Genomic DNA, 17,867 nt, shown 5'->3' on the forward strand with positions numbered 1-17,867 from the left:
AATGGTCAGAGAGCCACAGTGTTCACAGGAAAACTCTTTCCTTCCAGTGCGGTCTCCCCAAAACCAGCAGATCCAACCTTTATGATCCAGAATCGTCTGAGTGAGATGAGTGTCCTCAAGCCGGCCTTTAAACTTGACCCAGGAGTTTGAGCAGAAACGCTGCGTTTCTTTTTACCTCGCTTCACCGACACATCTGTAACACCTGGAAACCACAGAGCTGTGGACAAACATCTGGGACACTCGTGATTTTTAAAGCAGGTGGACACCTGTTGAAACATCATCACCATGGTAACCTTAAAGTGGTGTTACTGATGACGGCTGTCAGCTGTTTCATTCAGTTGGCATCAGCAGGCTTCCATAGATGCCGCTGCCCAGCAGGAATGATTTGCGATCAGTGTCCACGCGTGACTCATGTCACCTTCTTTAAACAGGTTCAGAGTAAATAAAAAGCAGATTTGACACAAATGTTTTATTACTTCTTACATCAAAAACAGAATATTTATGTTTGTGCTGAAGCTTCACACCAGCGTGCGTGTTAGAAGTAGCTCTGCAGCGGCTCTCCCAGGATGTTCTCCATCTCCTGGATCACCTTCTGGACCTGCAGCTCCACCTCTTCACACTCGTCTGCAAAACAAACGGCAGGTTTGAGCCTACGCCGTTACCTGGCCTCACAGGTGGAGCGAAGCTCCACTGAAACACGAATGTGATATTTTACTGCATTCTGTTTGCATCTTATCATCTCTGATGTCGTATTTTATCTGAACCTTTACTGATATTTCTCCATGATGGTGAAAATACGTTTCATCTGTCATGCTTTTATTCTGAAACATCTGGATCTAGAGGTTTTCTCTTGTCAGAGATGTGCTGCCCTCTTGTGGCCGACAGCTACATTACATCTTAGAGCCAACAGTTAATATGAGCGGTGTCTGTGTGTGCGCCTCACCCTCCATGAGCTCAGCCAGGAAGGGGATGGTCTCCGGCAGCAGCACCATGTAGTTCTCCTTCAGTTTGGACGCCACCTCCATGAGCATCAGCAGAGAGGAGAAACGCACCTGTGGAGGAGGAGGAGGAAGCTGCTGAGTCAATAACTAACACCAACACAGAGTCTAATTTAAAACTCTTTGTATTACCATTAATTAACTCTGCCTGGCTGAGATCAGGCAGCGTCAGAGTGAAGCTTGACCGACTTCTCTGCGCCTTCCAGGCGTCGCTCGGGGCTCAGGGGAGCCGGTCAGCTGTGCAGGTGGCCTTACCTTGGTGTCAGAGTGCCTGGTCTTCAGGAGGATCTGATAGTTGAGGGTCTTCCACTGCGAGTCGTCGCCCATCGCCACAGCAAACTGCCCGACGCAGGGCACCAGGTGCTGGGTGACGCGCTGCTGGTATCGCTGCTCGCCACCGACTCGATTCTCCAGCTGGACACAAACACAGAAACCATTCAAGTTCAATGTCACCAATGAAACCACGCCCAGCGGGTGGAGTCATGCAGTTTTGGAGAAATATTACACCCTCTGAAGTGTCTGCACCTCACCTGGTCTACGAGCGGGCTCAGCAGGGCGTCGCCTCGCTCGCGGCTCAGGAAACGCTGCGAGTCGTACAGGAAGGTCTTGTGGAGGCAGTCGAGGACGTACTGCAGCAGCAGGCAGCTCTTCTCCTCGCCATCGTCCTCGGAGTCGAAGAGCAGCGACTCTGCAAGAAGCAAAAGCACCGTCAAGCTTGGACAGCTGGGAAACAGCTGCTTTACCAACAAACAGCTGTTTAAATATTAACATTTAGATAAATGTAACAATTTACAGTTGAAAATCTATAAAAAGAGAAAAGTTGTGGATGAGGTCAGACCTGTGCTGTTGGTTTGTGTCAGCAGGTCTGCGAATGGTTTCACCAGGTTTCCTGCGAACAGCACGAAGAGTCCTTTGAGGCGGTCGGCGATGCGGTCGGACAGCCGGTAGAAAGTCAGCAGACGATCTTTACGCTCCGATTTGCTCCAGTCGAAGAGCTGCGGGACAGACGCACAGACACACAGTTATCGCCACACGGCGGGAAACTGGGGCGGCGGCTGAATCCTAGGCACGGCGGCGTTACCTTGAAGAAGAGCGGCCTGAATGTGACCTCTGACAGCTTCATCACCATGGCGATCAGGCAGTCGATCACGCAGCCCTCGACCTGCGCCGTCTTCTCCAGATCGCCCTGAAGACAAAAGAGACGCGTGAGAAAGGTAAAGTAATCTAAGTACATCTACTCAATCACCAGCTGAGCGGACCTGGCAATGCTCGGAGCGGAAGTCGAGTGCGGTGAGGAAGAAGGTGGTGAGCTCTGATTGGTGGAAGCTGAGCTGGTCTTTCTCCATGTGAGCGATGTGCTCCTTCAGGATGCTCAGCAGCGCCCCCAGCTGACTCTGCGGGGAAATGACAACAAGACGTTAACAGCTGAAAACCACCGGGAACCTCAGAGCGGGAACCTCAGAGCGGGAACCTCAGAGCGGGAACCTCAGAGCGGGAACCTCAGAGCGGGAACCTCAGAGCGGGAACCTCAGAGCGGGAACCTCAGAGCGGGAACCTCAGAGCGGGATTTGACGCCGATGACCGTTTAGCGCTGATTTCTACTTTTAACGTTTTTTCTGGCTTGAAGCACGAAAACATTAAATTACAGGATATTACTGCTGCTGTTTGATTTTAGACATTTAACGAAGCTCAGCGTGAGAATTTGGGATTTTAAGTCCCTGATTCCACATTTCGGTGGATGTTTGATTTGTTCTCGTGGAGCCATTTTAAACGACTGACTCCAATAATCAGAGCAAGTGTCTTTGGATCATTCTGGAAAACTTTAAGCCAAGGCGCACACACAAACTTTGAACTTTACTCCTTCAGTAGAAAACAGTAAACACACCTGAAGCTCGACTCTCACCTTCTTATCGACCACCATAGTGTTGTAGCACCTGCTAATGGTGGGCAGTAGGACCCTGGGGGGCAGTTTGGTGGCAAGGGTGCTCCTCAGAGAGGCGAGACGGATGGAGAGCTGGGCGGAGGAGGAGGAGGAGGACGAAGTCTCCATCAGCCGGGTCAGCCGACACACCTGCAAGAACGAAGAGGAATAACGAATAATAGAATCCCTGTGACACTCGCGTCACACTCCAGGTGAGCTGGGACCAATCAGCACGTCTCCTCAAAGCAGCAGCGACATCGAGCCGTACCATTTCAGATGAAAAAAACGAGGCGCTAGGAAGAGCGCACAGCACGATCCAATCAAAGCACAGCTCCACCGCAATCCTTTATAACCTTTGTTTTGTTTTTCTGATGCAGTGCTCGCGGGGCGGCGTTACCTGTAAGGTGGCGTCGTGCAGGTATGGGCTGATGAAGTGTGGCAGCGTCTCTGTGACCCGCTGCAGGGCAGTGACGGCGCTCAGCAGGTAGATCTCGTTGGTCAGAAGCTCCTTCCTGTTTTGGAGCGCGTGCAGTATGGCTGGCATCAACCTGCGGAAACAAACACGCGTCAGCTGACTGGAGGGCGGCTTCCCCACCTTGTCGTGTGAGGGTGAAGGACGGGCATGACAGACCTGGGTAACTGCGGGATGGCGAGGGCCTTCAGTGTGCTGACCACCTCGGCGATGCAGAGCAGAGCGCTGCCCATCACGTTCTTCTCCTCCTCTGCCGCCGCGACGAGCTCCACGGTTTGCAACAGCACGGGCACGAACGTCTCATGGTGGTCGGACCCAAAACTGCGACAGAGCAGCTTGAGGCTGAAGAGCGCCGTCTGGCGGTTGATGGCCTGCTCCGCTCCGTCCACGACCTTCCTGTGATCTTTGCCCACAATGTTCAGCAGGTCGCCGATCAGCTGGAGGAGCACGGTAACCTGAGGGCAGACAGGAAGTTGATGTCATCGTTTCATACCCAAAACACGCTCTGCGGAGAACTCTGACATGACTTCCTGTTACCTGCTGTGCATCCCACTGTGTTCTGTGCTGCAGTTTGTTGTTGAGCAGGTCCATGGCCTTCCTCCTGACCGATGCCAGCTCGTTTCCCATCAGGCCCCTCATCACCGTGATGAAGGTGTCCGTGGGCAGCAGCGCGTTCACCTGAACAAAGGTGAGCAGGTTAGAGCGCCTCTGCAGGGCGGCTTTCACTCCAGCAGCAGGAGAAGAAACTGAGGTTAACGGTGGAGGACCTGCTGTTAATGTTAACGAGAAGAGTTTAAATAAAACTGGATTCAAACCTTGTCCAGTACGTCGTAGGCTTTATTCAGCAGAACTCGCCAGAACTTGGCGGTGGGTTTGTCGGCGTTCTCCTCCACACAGCGAGCGATGCTGTGGATGTAGCGCAGGATGTCCTCCAGCAGCCTGAAACACGAACATGACATCACCTTCAACGCCACCAAACGCTCACATAACAACGTGACATCACAGCATCACTCACCTCTGCTGCAGTGGCTGTAGAGATGCGTCTATGTCATCGTCGTTGTCCGCGACCTGAAACAAAATCAAACGTTTATTGTTGTCGCACTGAGCGCGCTCCTTACCGCCTGACCTTCAGTCGCCCACCTTCCCGATGAAGCTCGCTGAGCCGAGCAGCTGAGCCGCGAATGACACGGAGAGGAACTTGAAGTGTCGCAGCTCTTTGCCGCCGTGAGCATCCACGCTGAAGATCAGCTCCTCCACCTTTTCCTCCTCCTTCTTCGCTCCTCGCCGGGCGGCGGGCCGTTTCACTGGAGCTACACAAGACAAACCCAGAAGTCCATCAGACTACGGAGGGCCAAACACGCCAAAACTCTATATATAGAATTAATGACTATATAGAGTCATTCATTCTAAATATCAAATATTTATTCAATTTGGATTAACTCATGTACTTTATACAAATTAGTTTATTTATGTTTCAATTTAAATTCAATTTCCTAAATTTTAAATGAAAGAAATTCAAATTGTTATTTTTTTTAAACCATATTTACTTTTATATACATGTTTTCATAGCCATTGTTCTTTGTGGTAACATTTCTGTTTCCTTTCTTAATAATTTACCTGTTTCTTCAAGTCCAGTATTTTACTTTATTTATAGTTATTCGTTTATATCATCCTCTCTTCTTAAATTTAAAATAAATGTCTAAAATTTGAGTCAGAAATAAAAGCAGCAAATATTTTAATTTACCTTGATGTTCATTATTTTAAACATTGTATTTTTAATCTATTACTTTAATGAAAGACAGATGATTGGCTCCTGGGTGTTTCATCTGTAACAGTAAAAATCTGCCAAATGAAACACTCGGAGCGTATTGTGATAGTAAGGGATTCTCATTAATATTAATTAAAATGTAAATGAAGTAAACTGATAGACGAATCATAACAAAGGAAATAATTCTGAAAGGAGTCAGTTTCACATTTTAAAAATACAATTGTTATCACTTTTTTCTTTCGATTTGGCACTTACAGTCCTCCATACAAAACATGATTATGTTATTGATGATGTAAAACTTTCGTTTTGTTTTACCATCCTCTTTGTCGTCTGGCAGCTGCAGCAGGAAGTTCAGGATGTTGATGAGCGAGGTCAGCTGATCGCTGATGTCAAACTGACAGCACAGAGAAATCCAAAAGTCCACGTCTCGCTCCAGCGCCGCATCCTGCTCACGAAAACACAAAATAAACTACGTTAAACACGCAGAGACACGAAACGACGCGCTAAACTCCGAAGAAACAGAAGCAGGCGATTGTTACCTTCTCGCTGGTGGAGCCGGCGCTCTGTGTGGCGTGCAGCTTGAACAGGAGCAGCATTAGGACCCAGAGGAAACGGGCGGGACCCAGCGTGGTCACCAGCTGAAACAGGATTGGCAGCCGCCGGTGCTCGGGCACGTGGGGGAGCGCGTCAGCAAACACGTGCATGATCTTCGTCACCACAGCCATCACGTGAGAGGCGGAACTTCCATCAGAAAGCTGCTGGGCCTGTTGGAGGAGGAGCGAGGAAGAGTTATTGCCACGCCACTCGTGTATAACGGGCATGTTTGTCGGCTCCATCGCCGCCTCACCTGGATCAGAGCAGGTATGACCATCTGCACCGTCTTGTCGATGACTCTGAAGCTGTAGGTGTCGTCCAGCCGCATGATGCTGGCGCCCATGAAGGTGAAGATGGGCATGATGTTGTGGAGGACTTTCTCCTGCAGGAGGAACACGAACGCGTTTGTTTTCTTGCTATTAAATAAATGTTGTTTATTTTAATTCCCATATTTATTTATTATTGATTAATTTCTTTCCTTTAATTCTTCTCTTCTAAAACAAACCTGATACTAAACGTACCAAAAATCAAAATTACTGCTTTATTTCTTTTATTTGTATCAGTTGCTGTAACTGCATCACTAACTGCTTCTCGTGTTTCCTTCTTTGGGTTCATTAAATTATAATTAAAAGTAAAAATAAAAAAAATAAGAAACAATAGTCTAATATTTGTTTAAAATGTTGGCTACATTGGTCCTCCATATCCATCAGGACATCAATATTTTTTCGTTTGTTTAAACCAGGCACGCGAAGGGTTAACTGATGGCACGACATAGCGGGACTGGCCATCGGATATACCGGGCGTGATTTTTCGCTTTTATGGGCCGATGATGTTTTTTTTTTGCAACGGTATTAAAGGTGGTGGATTGTCCAGATGCAGGTCGATGTGTAAAAATAACTCAGTTGTTTGCTGGTGGCTGTGGCGGAGCTTCCACAGAGGCCAGCAGGTGGATGAAGGGAGGGGAGGCAGGAGGAGCAGAGACCCGAGGCGGTGAACTGAACTCCAGGTAAGAAGTTATGAGCTGCAGTCTATCTGGGTCAGATATGAACCAAGTTTAGTTTATTTTCGTTGTGCTGACTTTTTACAGTCAGTTACAATAACTCGTACTGCTACTAGCTAGCATGACGGAGTTTCTATACAGCTGGGTGGTGCTATGATGTTACTGATAGTGAGCTTTATTTTATTCATAAGGTTAGTTAGTAGCTGCCAACCGTGCCTCTTCTCCTCTCATTCTCCCCCCTCCCTCTCCTGTTGCTACTTCAATCATGAAAGTGATCAGTGATCAGCTGATCGGCTCTCTTGTTTGTTTATCGCCCACTTTGTGCCAGAAAGAAGAAACCAGCAGATGTCGCGCTAAACAACAGCAGCACGTTTAAGCTTGATCAGCTGTTGTTAGAATGTATTTAATATTAATTTCTAGTATCAGCTGATGTTTGCTGGAGCCACAGCTGTAAAGCTGCTGGTCATGATGTTGGTTTGGATATGTGGTGAGAGGGAAACATGAAGATGAAACCAGGAGATGTCCTTACTGAACCATCAGAGCTGTGATGGAGAAACAGGTTTACCTTTTAGGTGACATGGATGAGTTGAAGTTATGAACTGTTTCTGGGAGACAAATAACACCAGGATCCTTTTCTAAGCAGCTGACAGCTGGTGACTGTGCAGGGGCGGGTCTAGCAAAGTGTTGCCGGGGGGGCAGGTAGGGCATTAACAGGGAGAGGGGGGCAGCTGGAACCCACAGCTGTGCGTGTTCATGGAGCTGCATGTTCACCTGCTGGACGTCACTACCTGACAAGTTTAACTCTTCAGGACATTGCAGAGGCCTTACTGACAGTGTTTGGCTCCACATGTCTGTGTGAGCAGGTTTTCTCCCACATGAGTCCTCAGGCAGCCTCTGAATGCTGGACACTGGGAGACCTGTGTGTCTGAGTGGGAGCCCAAAGATCACAGTAACATGTGTGTCTCTGTGTTAACAAACATGCCATATTGGCCCCGTTTATTTTTCCTATCATTGTTGTGAGGAGACCATAAATTGCATTTGCATTTGCTGTTGTGGATAAAAAGTCTTTTTTGTTTCAAACTATCTGATAACTATTCGCTGACAGCTGCAAACATCTGTGAACAAATATGATCCTATAACGTGTGTAACTGTTCATATAGAGCGTTATTACATTTAATGCCAATGCATCATACGGCACACTGGCTTCTGAGGAACGTTTAGATGCACTCATCATCAGACAGGTTGCCCCTGATTTAAACAAACACTTCTGCCGCCATGATGTCATCACAGACGTGCAGAGGAGCTTCAGTCTCAGGGGGCGGGACTTAGACCGCTCTTTGTATCAGTGACATAAAACTCTCAGCTGCAAACAGAGACGGAGGAGGAAGAGCGAAGGTGGTAGTGGACAGACAGAAGAGGAGGTGGAGCTCTCACGGGGAAGATGGCGGCGGCGGTGCCCAGCAGCAGCAGGGCGTGGTGGTGAGTCTGCGGCACGTCGGACGTTCGGATGCACTGAACCACCAGCTCCACGCTGAACTTGTCTTCATCCAGGACGTCTGCACAGAGCGAGGAGAGCGCAGTGAGGCAACAAACACACACACACACACCTTCATCATCCTCCTCTGACACCCACCTGCAGCCACAGCTCCTCCACCTGCAGCCACAGCTCCTCCACCTGCAGCCAGTTTGTGGCAGATGTTGAGCAGGCAGCTGAGCAGCAGCTGCTTGGTGTACTCCGTGTTGGCGTTCTCATCGGAGCACGGCTCCATGCTCCTGACGACAGACGGAGTTATTATTACTCAAGTGTTTGTTTTTCTTTTGTTACTTCAGTTGCATTTCCATGTTTGAAATAAAATTCTATCGATCGATTTTTCATCTTTTTGTTACTCCTGTCTTAAATAAACAAACAGAAGAAGAAAAAACTCCACTTTCAGATTGGACCTCTCTGCATCCCGGAGTCAAAATCCTGCTTCCACTTCCACACGACTCCAAACACGGATCAAATCCACACGAAGTCCTAATGAGGACTTTACTACAGCCTTCATTCTTCTTTCAGTTTAGATGAAATGACAAAACATGAGAAACTGTAGGATGTGGCGTTTCCTGTCATGTTACCTGGCGAGCAGCGAGAACAGAACCGGCACCAACACCTGGGCTCTCTTCACTTTCTTCTTGTGCTGCAGCAGCTCCAGGATCAGAGTGACTCTCCGCCACGACACAGCGCCCCCCTCTGGAGCCGCACCGCTGCTCTCCTGAGGTTTCCTGAACACACGCAGCGGTTCACACCGATCACTCATCGTGGACGCGCCACGCTTTCAGACTGAGGCTGCTTCTGGAAAATTGTGGCTCAACTAAAAGCTGAAATGTTCTAGATTGTCGGGATTCGTCCTGAAACTATCAGAAGGAAATCAGACCTGTTACAGGGTGAAAGTGCAGATCGGGGCCCGCAGGCTGCACGGGCGGTAAACAGCTGACGTCAGCCGGTTTAACTCATTTCTATCAACTTCAGTTCAATAATTACATCATTAAAATGGAAGGACGAGAAACGAGACAACAGCGCCACCATCAGAGTCAACCCTGAACTACAACATTGTTTTCAAGCAGATCGTCATCAAAATCAGTAAATAAGCACAGGAGCAAATCTTCGTGTCGCGTTGCACAGAATGATCCGCCTACAACTATTAATTTGATTCGTTGTTTTCAGTCTGAAGGGAAACTGGTCCGATCACGTGACCTCAGGAACGCTTCAGGGCGCAAATACCTCTGCGACAGTCGGCTCCGCCGGGTCTGCTGCACCGTCACGCTGACTTTGGGTTTTTCTGGAGGAGCGAGCTCATTGGCCAGCAGCTGACAGTCAACGACGACCTGAGGCGAACGCAAAGGTCAAACGTTCAGCGATTCATCCCCAAACAAACGACCGTTTCACTATCAGCCATCTTTCTTCTTTCACGAGAAAGAAAAATGTTGAGCAGACGATCTCGGCTCACCGCTTTGAAGACGCTGCTGATGGTGTTGGCCACCGCCGGACTCCTGCTCTCCACCAGCAGGTCAAACATGGCCGACAGCAGCTTCTGCTGCACCGCCTCGTCCGCGAGGGCGGAGAAGAAGGGCTTTGTGATCTGCAGGAACACGCAGAGACGTCTGAACACGTTAAATCATCACCCGTCACTCAGACTTTAATCTGGGTTTGAAGTAAAGACTGAATAAAAGATGGACAGCATCACTGTGAGCGTGCACTCGGGTAGGGTTAGTCCCCGTCCCCCGATTGGTGGATTTGTCCTCCTGACCTGCTCCAGAGCGATGATCTGGCAGCTCGGGATGCCAGCGTGCTGCTGCGTGGAGGTCTTCAGAGCTCTGATGAACAGGTCCAGGCAGTTCTGGTCTTTGGCCAGCAGGGGCGCCGACGCCTCGTTGTACTTCCCCAGGACCAGCTGCAGGAGCTGCGCCTCGGCCTGCAGCAGGGCGGGCGTGTCGGGGCCGGTCTCCAGGAGGCGATCGAGGACAGGAAGCAGGCTGGAGAGCTCTGACTGAGAGGAGGAGGAGGACGAAGAGGTCAAAGGAGACACAAAGCATGGCTCTTTAGACGAGGACGACATGATCAGACTGAGGTTAGATAACAGCACCAACAATGCTTCTCTCTGGCTGTGCGTCACGGCGCTCACGATAACGCCGCCATCAAACACGACACACCAGGAAATGGAAACCGTTCAGCTTCAAAGATCGCCAATCTGAGTCCGGCTCTAAAACAAAGACGTCAGCGGCGAATCCTCCGTTTCAGACGGGGTCCCGCCCACTCACCTGTCCGTTGACCTCGCTCAGCGCTCTCAGCAGGGCGGCGGCGATGTATGACGGGCAGCTCGGACTCTGAATGCTCCTCACCAGCAGCTGCATCGCCGCCGCCAGCTTCTTCTGCTGCGGCTTCGCTTTACTGGATGAGGACTCATCGTGCAGCACGCCGAGAACCTGCGGGCAAAACAGGAAATCAGAACAACAAATACAGGAAGTCCAGATTTAAACCAATCAGCTGTTTCAGAGTCCTCACCGTGCTGAGGTAGGACGGGTCGGCGGCGATCTCCTCTGATGTCGACAGGAGCTTCTCTGTGATTGGCTGGAAGGGGGACGTGTTGGCTGCCGATAGGCTCTGCAGGACGCTGAGCGCCGCCCTCCGGACCTCCCGAACAGGAGACGTGAGACAGCAGAGCAGAGACGGGACGACTGAGGGACACAGACACACACACACACACACACACACACAGACACGCACACACAGACACACACACAGACACACACACAGACACACACACACACACACACACACACACACAGACACACACGCACAGACACACACGCACAGACACACGCACACACGCACACGCACACACACACACGCACACACACACGCACACACACACGCACACACACACGCACGCACACACACACACGCACACACACGCACGCACAGACACAGACACACACACAGACACACACGCACACACAGACACACACACAGACACACACACAGACACACACGCACAGACACACACGCACAGACACACACGCACAGACACACGCACACACGCACACACACACACACGCACACACGCACACACACACACGCACACACACACGCACGCACACACGCACGCACACACGCACGCACACACACACACGCACACACACGCACGCACAGACACAGACACACACACAGACACACACGCACAGACACACACGCACAGACACACGCACACACGCACACACACACGCACACACACACACGCACACACACACACGCACAGACACACACACGCACACACACACGCACACACACGCACGCACAGACACACACACGCACACACACACGCACACACACACACGCACAGACACAGACACACACACACACAGACACACACAGACACACAGACACAGACACACACACACACACACGCACACGCACACGCACACGCACACACATTTGTTTTAATAACCTCGTACGTCATCAGCGCGTCTTCCAAACTTCGGACGTTTCATGAAACGTTAGTTTGAGGTTTGTTTACCTGAATCGACCTTTTTAAAAGATTTGTTACATTTTTCTTTTTTCTATTTTTGTAAATCTCACCTGGTGAGTTGGCGGCCGCCAGCTCCTTCAGCTTGGAGGCGGGTTGGGTGCTCAGCAGAGCTCCGCCCATATACAGTGCCCGTGTCTGCAGGACGGCGCCCACCTTCGCATCCAGCTGGTCTCCATGGTTACTGGTGTATCCCCACAGCATGCACAGGAACCTGAAGAGCACGCTCGGTTCGCGCAGGTGGACCTGAGGTGACGGTTTCTCAGGTTAGCGGCTCGCTCCATCACGCTGAAACATCATGTCTGCTCACAGGAAATGATGTCATACCTGGACGAGCAGCTTCATCAGCTCTCTGAAGCTGTCAGCCGTCGCTCCCTCGGCGGCGCCGCTCATGATTATGCTGAACAGGCGGCAGATCAGACCCAGGTAACAGCAGGTGTTTGTGTCGAGCTTCTCTGGGTTCCACCACGCCGCCCCTGGAAGACAATCATGTGACCAGTCAGCTGACCGGTTCCCTCTTCTACCTCAGCTCTCACCTGCTCTGGGAGATTTTACCTTTGAAGGAGGCGTCGTGACACTTGAGGCAGGAAATTAAGTCTCGGAGCAGAGCGACGAGGACGAAGCCGTACTCTGCGTCCGGCTGCTGTCCCTGCGCACACCTGCTTAGGTAGAGCGCCGCCGCCTCAGAGAAGGAGGTAGGCACGAAGACGGGACGCTCAGCTTCCTGTTCAGAACCAACACCATCCATCAAAACACGTCGCCGACGATCCTCAGTGCAAGCGGGCTCTGTTTAACTTTGTGTTTATGGATGTTAAAGGCCGACCGACCTGTGACGCGTCGCTCCTCACGACCTCCAGCAGGGGGCGCTCCAGGAGCGCGTAGACCCTCTGAGCGGTGAGCAGGTGCTGCGTCTCGCTCAGCTCGCCCAGACCAAGCAGCAGCGTCCGGGTCAGCACCAGGAACGCCGCGCGCTCCCTGAGGCTGGAGCGTCGCTGCTGCTCCACCAGCACGGCGAGGTTCTCCAGCTGAGCGCGACACACACGGAAACCATCAGCTGACAGACTCACAACAGATCAGTCCGCTGCTGAAAGTAGTCCCAACAGCATGGCTGCCTCGTGACTCAGACACGTTCATGCTTGAAAACGTTCACGTGAGCGACACGAGGAAAGGCGTCTGAACTCACCGCGTCGCGCCTGGAGAAGTGCTCCATGTTCGCCAGGTTCTTTGTCAGCGTGGAGACCAGCCGCTCGTTGGCCACACCCACAAAGTCGGGCTCAACGCTTCTCTTCGTCACGTCATCGAGCTCTGTGTGATGCAAAAAGTTTCAGACACTGACGAAATGATGGACAGAACTGCTTTTATTGTGAAAGCGCCACAGGAAATGGGTCTGTTACCTGGGGCCCAATTCAGGGTGAGCGGGTGATTGGCAAGGAGGGGGGACCGGGCGATGCGGCGGGCGAGGTCGAGCTGGGTCGAGGTGACGACCAGGAACGGCAGCAGCCTCCAGCCCGTCCTCGTCACCAGCTCGCCGTGCCCCTTTCCCATCCGCGGGTCGGACAGTAAACGCACCACCTCTGTCAGCACGGGAACCCTGGAGGAAGGAGTCTCAGATTTACAGGAGGTTCATGAAGGCATCATTAACAGCAGGGAAAATAAGCTTTCACTGACCATCGCTCAGCCTCCGGCAGATCGGCTCTGTGCAGCAGAGACAGCAGACACGAGACGGCGTCCTCGCGGTCCACAACGTCAAACACCACCTGAAACACAACGAAAACCGCCATTAACCACAACGCCATCAAGCAGAACGCCATCAGACCCGTTAACCATCGTCTCACTGACCTCCAGGACTTGGAGAGCGGCGGCTACGACCTCCGGCGATTCGTCCTTCAAACGCTCCGTGACGGCGTCTTTCAGGAAGTCGTCATCCAGACTCTGCTGCTGCTCAGAGGAAACACGACCCTTAATATGTGTGGTTAAAAATGTCAGCCCGCTCAGGACCCGGAGCAGAGCCCTGAGGCGCCCCAAAGCTACACAATCACCTGCCTCAGAGGTCAAAGTTCACCTGAATGAAACAGACACAGAGGATTAAACAGGAAGTCTACCTGTCCAGCGGCGATAAGGTCCTTCAGGCGCTCCACGGCCGAGACTCTGACCGACGGCTGAGGGTGTTTCAGGCTGAGCAGCAGCGACGTGTCCGAGTCGCCTAAAATCTGCCGACGCAGAAGGAAGACCGTGAGCTCAGAGAGACGAAGACGCCACAGTTCACCTGAGCGACGCCGTTTTGTAGCTCACCTGATGTTTCCCGCTGCTCAGCGACAAAGACAGAAACCGGTGGAAGAGCCGTTTCTGCGCCGTGCTGCCGATGTCGGTCACATGACCTGCGAGGACGCCGTCCAGAGCTGCACAGTACCTGATGGAGGAGAAAACTTAAACGCGGCTCCGCCCTCTGTATCCCAGAACAGCTGCGGCCGGTGGCCATGTTTTCACTGCTGTTTGCGTGCAGACTCGTTTACCTGAACACGGTTCTGCGACACCTGTGCTGAACCAGGAACTATACAATATTTACTCGTACGTACTTGGACTCGAACAGGCGCACCAGAGGCAGCAGGCGCTGGTCGAGGGCCGACAGCTCTACAGGTGAGCGCTCGCTCTGACTCAGATACTCGTCCAGCAGCAACCTACGGGACAAACACGGCAGCAGTGAGAAGACGTGTCGCGTGATTGGCTGCGTGGTCGGCTGAGAGGAGGCTTACCGGGCCGCGGTGTGGTCCAGGTCTTTGGTCAGCAGGACGGACTCCAGGATGGACTCCAGCACTGCGAGCCGGTCCGTCTCACCTGTGACACAAACTCAGGTCAACTCCACCTGCGGCGCTGTAAAGCATTAGACGTACATGCAGCAGGCCTCACCTGAGCTGCTGATGAACACGCTTTGGACCAGGTGAGGCAGCAGGTAGCGGAGCAGAGGGCTGACGTCGTGAACCGCCGCCATGACCTGCAGCGTCGGCACCAGCGCCGCCATCGAGCAGAGACGGCCGGCGGCTCTGAGCACACGAGAAGGAACAGACAGGTGAGAGGACGTCACGCCTGGACAGAGCGTGCCCGAAACATCACGACCAGGCGGCGTCTGTCCTACCTGGGCCCCACGGCGCCCTCCTTCTGGTTCTGCAGCAGCACGATGAGGCAGCCCACGCCCTCCTTGGCGAGGACGGGCTCTTTGATCAGAGACTTGCTGATGTGCACGGCGAGGCTGTCCACCAGGCTCGCCTCCATCACCACCTTCACCGCCAGCTGGCACACGATCATGTAGGTGGCGGCTTTATAGTCCGCAAGCGACGACTTCAGACCCTGAGGAGGCAACGACATGTGCGAGGTTAAATCTCACGTCACCTGTCGGGTCGGGGTCATGTGAATAATGGCGCACGTTACCGTCTGCACGTATGGCAGCAGCTTGGAGATGATGGTGTTGGACACTCTGTCCACGGCGTCCAGGGCGGGGACGATGGTGCAGGCGTAAAAAGAGAAGATGACTCTGAGCTGGGAGCAACTTCCCGAATGTCCGGAATACGCCTGCAGAGGAGAAGGAGAGCAGTGAATGCAGGTAACTGTGCAGGCGTCCCGAGAGCCTCGCCGCGACGTCGACAGGTAACAGGAGGGGTCAGGGAGGTCACCTCGATGGACCGGGTCACCAGGCTGCAGATGAAGTCCATGAAGCTCAGGTCAGTGTAGCAGTGAGCGATGAGAGTTCCTCTGGATAACGGCACGCCGGGTTTCTGAACAAACAACGACAAACAAAACGATTTCACGTCACTCTGATCAGCAGACGGACCTCACAGGCGCTCCAGCTCAGGCGAGTCACCCACCTGCAGGCCGCGCAGCCAGTTCCAGCGACTCGTGGCGTCGCTGATCTTCAGGAGCTGCAGGACTCTGACGAACACGTTGGTGTCGTGATACGGCAGCGCGCAGGCGAGCAGGCTGTCGGCATTGTACAGCTGGATGTGGAAGCTGAACACGGGAAAACACGGAGTCATCACGCGAGTATAAAACAGGAAACAGAGTGTGAAGGAGAGCTTCTGTGCACATTTAAGGTTCATCTAGTTAAACATCTGTTTGACTAATTAAATACGAAAAATAATCGTCAGCATTGCTATAAATGTGTTAATGAGGCGTCAGCGCCTTAAAGCTGCCGTTTCCTGAAGGACTGTTTGCTCCAGTGAAATCTTAAATCAGAAGTTTTCTGAATGGACTTTGGTTTGTTTTTCATTTATCTAATGAGTCACTGTTCAAACACAAAGTGTCATTTTCTGTATAACTGAGCTGCGACGCCTCAGCGGCTTACCGGTGAACGAGCCACTCGATGCACTTGTGAGCCGGTTTGAGAAGGAAGTATGGGCAGAGGCGGGTGAGGAAGAGCGAGATGCCGGCATCCAGCTTCTTGTTGACCTCCTTGGATTGGATGCTGCGCTCCAGGGTCGTCGAGGCGGGACTGAACAGGGTGCTCTGAAACTCCAGGAATGCCGGCTCGATTCCCAGTAGCTCCTCCAGCCCGGTGCATCCTGCACGAGGAAGAGGACAGACAGGATGAAGGTCAGGGAGGAAACGGGCTGGAACAGGAGAAGAGGAAGAGGAGGGCGGGACTCACCGAGGGCGTAGAAGGTGCTCCTGTCCATGGACGCTGCCTCTTTGGGGTCAAAGAGGAGCGAGGCGACCTCACTGCGGGTCAGCAGGTTGGCATCGCTCTGAGGCAGCGCCAGCCTCTTCAGCTGGTGAGCTAACGACGTCATGATGTACGATGAATCTGACAGACACAAAAACAGCCAAATTCTGATGTCAGTATGAGGCCTCTGCACAAAACTTTATTTAAACAGCAGGAAAACAGTTACATGAATCTTTAATAAAAAATAATCAACATCACCTCCTTTTTCTCCGTGTTTGTCTTAAAGGGGGAAACCTTAAATCTGCAGATTTTTAAAGGGAGTTTGGAATGTAAATTACACAGCAGATGAAAAAGGGTCACACACAAACACAGAAACAGCAGGTTTGAAATTTACATGTTGGATCAATATTACGGTACACGTGATTAGCAGAAATAGCATATTGAACAGCAGCTGTGCAAAGACAACTATTAAAACCAAACAACTGAATAATAACTTTTTTCCTCACGAATTTCAGAGTGACTGAAGAAGTGAAAGTTAAGCTCACTTTTACACAGGGCTACATTGTCTTTTAAACAAAAAATCTTAAATCTAAAGTATTTTTAAGGGACAGATGAGCCCGTTAATAATCAGGGAAACGTGGTTTCTCTGCAGCTGCGCGTTAGTAACAAAGTTTCTACACCATTTAACTCTTCAACATCAAAGCCACAAAAACTCCGGAATTATTTATTTAAAAGCCAGAAAATCATATTTAAGTTGTTTACTGACAAACTCGATCACAGCCGACTTTAAAGCCAGATCGCCTTCTGTTAAAATACAGATTTTAATGAAACGTTTACATGGGTGGGCGCGTCCTGACATGAGCGGAAACGTTAAATCTGCCGTTTTCTGAATGAAATTCTGCATGTACAATAACTCGAGACTTATACGTTACCTCGCTTTCTGAGCACTCTTTTCGGTCAGCGATCCAGATTACATGCAGCTCACAGAGAGTTTAGACTTATTCCGCCCGCACTAACACGCGGCGCTTTTATCGGGTCACAGATTAACTCGCTGTGACCGGAAATACGCGTCAAATCCAAAAAGCCTCAAAGGCTCTCCAACACTTTCAAACGTTTCAACATTTCACCGAAAAAACACAAAACTCAAACCTGAGTCCTCAAACAGCACCGACACACGTGCGTACGGTGCTCGACGTGACCGGGATCCTTCTACATCCGGTTCACTCCGGATGTTTTCCTTTTTTTCCCCCCCAATCTTTGATGACGACGCGAGATGATTCACCCCATCTACTTCCGTAAACTTGTTTTTAACAATCCGAAGAAAAACGCTTTAAAATCAAATTCAAATATATTCAGTTAAAATAAATAAAACTGAATCAATTTACATGGAAATTAAT

General features: G+C 51.2%; 1 protein-coding gene across 3 annotated transcripts; it reads right to left on the reverse strand.

Annotated features, from left to right (window-relative positions):
• Window positions 1–454: 454 nt before the first annotated feature.
• heatr1 (HEAT repeat containing 1) lies at window positions 455–17,729 on the reverse strand. Of its 3 annotated transcripts, none has more exons than XM_080305769.1 (46): window positions 17,620–17,729; window positions 16,729–16,771; window positions 16,456–16,611; window positions 16,153–16,369; window positions 15,677–15,818; window positions 15,485–15,586; window positions 15,243–15,383; window positions 14,950–15,161; window positions 14,724–14,857; window positions 14,570–14,651; window positions 14,393–14,494; window positions 14,109–14,226; window positions 13,919–14,026; window positions 13,656–13,754; window positions 13,485–13,573; window positions 13,211–13,407; window positions 13,000–13,121; window positions 12,644–12,841; window positions 12,372–12,540; window positions 12,144–12,292; window positions 11,870–12,062; window positions 10,796–10,968; window positions 10,552–10,716; window positions 10,041–10,280; window positions 9,741–9,872; window positions 9,515–9,618; window positions 8,869–9,015; window positions 8,387–8,526; window positions 8,188–8,309; window positions 6,007–6,135; window positions 5,699–5,923; window positions 5,475–5,604; window positions 4,532–4,701; window positions 4,407–4,459; window positions 4,207–4,330; window positions 3,929–4,069; window positions 3,551–3,846; window positions 3,317–3,467; window positions 2,902–3,069; window positions 2,258–2,392; window positions 2,080–2,184; window positions 1,837–1,993; window positions 1,529–1,686; window positions 1,254–1,412; window positions 944–1,052; window positions 455–624 (listed from the first exon to the last, which is right to left on the reverse strand). In XM_080305769.1, the coding sequence occupies exons 3-46, from the start codon at window positions 16,595–16,597 to the stop codon at window positions 536–538; spliced, it is 6,438 nt and encodes a 2,145-aa protein (XP_080161895.1). In that variant the 5' UTR covers window positions 16,598–16,611; window positions 16,729–16,771; window positions 17,620–17,729; the 3' UTR covers window positions 455–535. The 3 variants fall into 3 exon arrangements, with proteins under 3 accessions (XP_080161895.1, XP_080161896.1, XP_026033559.2); XM_080305770.1 differs by having other exon boundaries at window positions 8,408–8,526; window positions 17,403–17,682; XM_026177774.2 differs by having other exon boundaries at window positions 17,403–17,682.
• Window positions 17,730–17,867: the final 138 nt, after the last annotated feature.

The sequence above is a fragment of the Astatotilapia calliptera genome, chromosome 8 (genome assembly GCF_964374335.1).
Source record: "Astatotilapia calliptera chromosome 8, fAstCal68.1, whole genome shotgun sequence".
Taxonomy (NCBI): domain Eukaryota; kingdom Metazoa; phylum Chordata; class Actinopteri; order Cichliformes; family Cichlidae; genus Astatotilapia; species Astatotilapia calliptera.